The following is a 6000-nucleotide window of genomic DNA, read 5'->3' on the forward strand; positions in this document are numbered from 1 at the left end:
TTCACCACTGCACTTCCATCCTTAGCCAGTTATTCCCAGGCACCATAGTTCACTGCTTCCTCAATTGTGCTGACACTACCTGGAGACAACACTATAAAACCAGACTGTATCCATTTCACTCAAAAAAAACCTCAAAAAAAAAAAAAAACAAACTAAAAAACATTGTTTCAGCAACCAATTTAACAGTACAGCTTCAGAATCAACTCTATAAGCACAACTGATGGAGAAATTTAGTCACAGAAGCTGTGGCAACAACTTCTGATGTCCTTCCTTGCCAGAACTGGTCGCCCCATGGAACCACTCCAGCATGTCATGCTCTGGCTGAAAACTAGAGGGCACAACATGATGAGAAAGAAAGCCTTTTTGACATTTTTGAAGTCATGAGTTCAAGTTTGATTTCAGCTGTCAGCGAAAAGATGTCATCCTTAAAGCACTTGCGCCAGATCACATCACTATATGAGGCAGAAGGTAACTTTCATTTGACAGGAAAACCAGAAAGTTTATAATTGCTTCATTTTAAATGCTTTCCACAAAAGGAAAAAAATCCTCATTCACAGGCTGATCAAAACATTTTATTCTATTTATTTTGTCTTCTTTTTAAATTTTTTTTCAATTTAAATTGAAATTAAATGTTCAAAATGGCAAACCAGGATGTTCTGTTAAGGAATGGACCAACACCACATACTTCAGTTCCATTAAAAATTCATTTTTTTCTTCTTCTTTCAAATAAGACATAAAAATATTGATGTGCTTTTATGATTGGAATAGATAGATTTCAATGGAAAAACAATTCTTCAAAAAATTTCCAAAGAATTCTATAAATCACCACAAAAATGCAATATGTCTAGGAGTCTTACATCTGGAAAAGAAAATGGAAGGTTGCATAGGAAAGCCCAAAAACTGGTTTTGTACACTTTTCCTGGACTTTGACTTTGCTTTACCAGTCCTTTGCTTTCAGGAACCCCAAATTCGCAGAATACAGACCCAGGAACTAATGAAAACACACTCTGAAGAAAGTCTGCTTGAGAACACCTGCGACCCCACCAAATCCAAGAGGTGCTAGAAAAAAACTGCACCTATTGCATCTTCTCAAACTACTTGCAGTTACCTTCTTACCTCACTAGAGACCTAAGCTTCTGCAGGTCACCTACCCTGAAATGATTCTCCCGAATGGATCCTTTTGCCACGTACAGTCTGCTGTTCTCTGCTTTCAGCTGTTCATAGAAAGGCTCCTCCAGGATGAAGCTGTCAATAAGGTCACAGCCAACATAGAGGTTGTAGTTCTCCCCTGTTATTTGCATGGTGAGGTTCTTCCACTGCGAGTCAGCAAGGTCCACGTCTTCCAGGGAAATCACATTCTGGAAGCCATCCACCCAGTAGATAAGGTCCAGGGTGTTGGCCCGGCCATTGGAAATTATCTCAAATTGCCTCTCACTGATGCCAGGACCCTCTAAAGCAAGGATAGTGCCTCTGGATTGCCTGTCCTGCCTCAGGGTGGCTGAAAGGATAAAGCCCTCATTCTGTCGTATTAGTCTGACAATCTTTTTTAATTTCTCTGGTTTACATGGAGGTATATGGTCAAACCGAATGAAACGATATGCTGGGACAGTGGGGTCTGGACCCCGAAACACTTTTGCTCCGATTGTCTTTCGGTTTATGTTACTGACTTGAAGTAAATCAAAGGTAGTCTCCTCTTCCTTGTCACCATCTGAAAAAAGTTAACAGCATGTGACAATGTGGCTACAAAAAGTTTTACAAGAAACAACTCTGCACATTATACTCACTAACTGCAATCATATGACAGATGAAAGGACCAGCAGAGTAAACACAGTACTTTCCTACTTCCACAAACAGAACTTTTTCTACTAGCATGCAAGTGAATCATATTTTCTACCTGTCATTTTCATCTACATGACAATTCTCTCCTTCTATAAGTACAAATAAAAATACTTTTGATTATATAATCAAACGTGGCTTTATATTTTATAGCACTATATAGTACACACTTGTAGATATATATATATATATATGCTGCATACCATGTATATGCATACGCATGGATGCGTGCAGCAATTTATTCATTAAATATTTTTAATATATATGAATGGATAAGGAAGCTGAGGCAATTTCTATGTTTTGCCTATCAGCTAATAAAAATCAAACTATGGGAATCCATGTGGCTATGTGACCACAGGAAGCAAGGGATTTGTTTTTTAAAGATTCCAACCAAGAAGTCAGACATAAATGATGGTCTGGCACTCTGCCAATTTGCATTCTACTTATATTTGATCTGTAGACGTCTATTTCTCTACCTCTGTCTTTTTAAAATGTCCATCCTACTCAGTGATTCTGTTTATGTTGCTTTCACCATACATTTCCACTGCACAGAAAAGTATAATAGCAATTATTTCTGAGATTATATATATTTTGATCAATAATTTTTAAAGACAGCAATTTTTGGATATTTATTGTGGAACCTTCACTGGTAGGATACTCCTACCAAAACTAATCAAGGCACTTCTAAAAAAATCTTTTATGATTACTTTGCCCATTCTAGCTCAGGTAAGCCAACATTTTACACCAACTTTTAGCTTTGAAAGTTACTCTATATCTAATTAAGAAGTGTCAGAACTTACCCTGAGCATTTGAGGAAACCCACAGGGTTATCAAGACAGCAAGCCACAATAGCCCTCTCCTCTGCAGCATTACTCCTATGAATAAACCAAAATGTAGTACGTATTAGAGAAATAATATTTATCAACTTCAGATATTTTATTTACCTCATGAAATGCCATAAACAGCAACTATACATATAAAATCATAATTTTTATCTTGTCTGATTCTTTTAATACTAATTTTGGGACTATTCTCGATGCTAGAAATAAAACGACATCAAGTGAAGAGAAATTATAGATGATAAAGCTCCATTTTATCTAAATGCCTTTAATTAAAAAAAAGGAAAGAAGTACAGAAATATACATTATTATTTTCTCCACAAAATTTCAGTAGCTGGCAGAGACCAGATGATACTACAGAAGATACAGCATATTGCTAGCTATACCTTTACTTTGGAGCACAACATTCAGGTAAAAACCCTTGTAGGATAATGGGATCTCACTAGACATTGGTTCTGAGTAATAGGGGTACTTTTCAGTACCAGCATAAAAACTTCTCTTTCTTGTGTGTGTGTGCATATATGTCTATATATAATTTATTCATTCATGCAATTCTCCATACCCATCCATAGCTGGATAAAGTGACTTTTAATGTGATGCTGGTTTTGCCGTCTGGCACTATGCAGTTATAAGCCACATAATTGCATTTCCATATGTGTCTGCACTCACAATGAATGGAGCAGAAGCATTCCCCGGAATGCACAGGCATCCAGTCCTCCAGATACAGCCAAATCACTTCAGCACTGCCAACTCCACAAATTTTTGCAAGGACTCAGGGATACCGCCACCTCTTACTGTCTGCATTCTCTTTGTCCTTATTACCTGTCACCCCCAGGGTACCACCGCTACACCCAACTACCGTCAGGCGCCAGGACGCCTGCCTCCCCTCTCGCACTCAGCGGTTCCCCGTCGGTCCCTGCCCGGACGGGGGGCACGGAGGCGGGCAGGGCTGCTGCGGGCAGCGAGGGTGCCGCACACCGCCCCCCGGCCCCTTGCCCGCGGCCGCTCCCTTCATCCCGTTCCCCGAACACCCGCGGGGGCGGCAGCGTGGGCGGCTGCCCACGGCGAGCTCCGACCGGGCGGCGGGCGGAGCAGTCCCCGCCGCCTTCCCTGGCCCCCCCGGGCGGCAGCCGCCCCCCAGGGACCTTCGCGGCGGGGCACGGCACCTCCCGCCTTGCCCCTCACCTGGCATGAGGGAGCCGACGGTGCGCTGGGGCTCTGCCGGGGTGAGGCCGCTGGGGAGTGGAGCGCGATGCGATGCTGATGCTACCGCTGCCGCCCTCGCAAGTCCCTCCGCGGCCCCGCGCCCCGAGCCGCTGCCTTTATGGGCTGCGGGCTGGGCCCCGCTGTCAATCAGCGGCGCCGGGGCGCGCCCCAGGCTCGCCCCTCCGCGGCGGTGACATAACCCCCCACCGCCCCCTCCCCACCTCGGCTACCTGCGGGGCCATCGCGGGCCCGGGCCCGCCCTCGGCGGGCGGTGCATGGGCGGTGCGGGAGGCCGGCGGAGCGGCCGTGGCCTCCCCCCGGGGAGCGGAGCGGCGCGGAGGGGCGGGAGTGGCCCTAGTCGGTGTGGCGGGGGCCCGAGCGCGGCCGCCCCGTCGCGGAGCAGCCCCCGGGAGGCGGCGCCAGGCCCCGGCAGCGGGGACGTGAGCGCGGCCGGGACCCGCCGTCGGAGCGTCCGATCCCGGTTCCCGCGGGCGGGAAGCGCGTCCTCGGCCCCTGTGGCCTGTCCTGGCTCCCCCTGGGACTGAGCGGCACTAGGACGGCTGAGAGCTCGGTGCTCCTGCCGCCACCGCAACAAAACCCAGCCTTCCCGAGTGCTCAATTCCCTATCACTTTTGTCCTTTTTATTTGTAAATTGCACGGCTGTTGGAATAAACACAACCCCATGCAGCGCTACAAGCTGGGCACAGAGTGGCTGGAGAGCAACCAGGCAGAAAAGGACCTGGGAGTTTGGATTGACAGGAAGCTGAACATGAGCCAGCAGTGTGCCCAGGTGGCCAAGAAGGCCAATGGCATCCTGGCCTGGATCAGGAACAGTGTGGCCAACAGCTCCAGGAAAGTGATTCTTCCCCTGGACTCAGCGCTGCTGAGGCTACACCTGGAGTACTGTGTCCAGTTCTGGGCCCCTCAGTTCAGGAAGGATATTGAGGTGCTGGAGCAGGTCCAGAGAAGAGCAACGAGGCTGGTGAAGGGACTTGAACGCAAGTCCTATGAGGAGAGGCTGAGGGAGCTGGGGCTGTTCAGCCTGGAGAAGAGGAGGCTCAGGGGACACCTCATCACTCTCTGCAACTCCCTGAAAGAAGGCAGTCACGAGGTGGGGGTTGGTCTCTTCTCCCAGGCAGCTATCAGCAAGACAAGAGGGCATGGTCTTAAGCTGTGCCAGGGGACATCTAGGTTAGATATTAAGAAGAAATTCTTTGCAGAAAGGGTAATTAGGCATTGGAATGGGCTGTCCAGGGCAGTGGTGGATTCTCTGTCCCTGGAGATTTTTAAGATGAGACTGGATGTGGCACTTAGTGCCATGGTCTAGCAACCACGGTGGTACTGGATCAAGTGTTGGACTTGATGATCTCAGAGGTCTTTTCCAACCTGGCTGATTCTATGATTCTATGAAAGGCGAGACTTGCCCCAGTCACCCCCCCATACTCCATTGGTAAAGTGCTCGGTGGAGGTCAGTCATCAGCTCCTCAAGTGAGCCCAGCACCTTGGTCCTGCTATTCTCCACAAGAAGCCTTTGATTCCAAGGAAGGTGTTCTGACCTTACTGAAGCATGCTCCTCTTGGAAGGAATCTTGCTTTGTGGTAATGCAAGTGGCACACAAGAAACCTCACTGTTAGGCTGATTCCACTCACATTGGGAGGACTGGGAAGTATCTCCTAAGGCAAGGACTTCAGTAACAACTCTTGAATTAAATGATCACCATACTGAGGAGTAGCCAGCGCAGCTGCCAGCACTATGCTCTGCGTGGAACAGGAGAATGGATCCCTGTCATGGGTCCACAGAACCTGCCCTGACAAGTGGAAACATTTTAGAAGTCAAACGAGAAGACCAGGATCCCATCTGCTGAGTCCTGAACTGAGATTGCAGAATATCCATGGAAGGATCCTTCAGCCAATTTAAAGAGGCATGGATTTGGCTCATTTGCCCTCAGAATCCAAGAAATGGAACCCTGCCAAATGTATAGGTGGACAAATTTCACTAATGTTAACACAAAAAAAAAAAAAAGGAAAGAAGAAAGAGCATAGGAAGTTACTAACTTTGCTTATCACAATTTGAAATTCCAGTAGAAAAAGTTGTTGAAGTTTCAAAACTCAGAAGACTT

General features: G+C 46.9%; 1 protein-coding gene across 2 annotated transcripts in view; it reads right to left on the reverse strand.

The window, feature by feature from the left end:
- The window catches only part of THBS2 (thrombospondin 2), a 33799-nt gene extending 29845 nt beyond the window's left edge, over window positions 1-3954 (reverse strand). Inside the window, exons 1-3 of one of the 2 annotated variants that reach the window (XM_017817603.1) lie at window positions 3861-3954; window positions 2637-2711; window positions 1152-1708 (exon numbers count right to left, since the gene is read on the reverse strand). In XM_017817603.1, coding sequence (XP_017673092.1) covers window positions 1152-1708; window positions 2637-2711; window positions 3861-3867 — 639 coding nt within the window. In that variant the 5' untranslated portion in view covers window positions 3868-3954. Of the gene's footprint in view, window positions 1-1151; window positions 1709-2636; window positions 2712-3497; window positions 3557-3860 lie in introns of those variants that run through there. The other variant, XM_017817604.1, reaches the window with a different exon arrangement.
- Between the last annotated feature and the right edge of the window lie 2046 nt (window positions 3955-6000).

The sequence above is a fragment of the Lepidothrix coronata genome, unplaced genomic scaffold (genome assembly GCF_001604755.1).
Source record: "Lepidothrix coronata isolate B3197 unplaced genomic scaffold, Lepidothrix_coronata-1.0 Scaffold61, whole genome shotgun sequence".
NCBI lineage: Eukaryota > Metazoa > Chordata > Aves > Passeriformes > Pipridae > Lepidothrix > Lepidothrix coronata.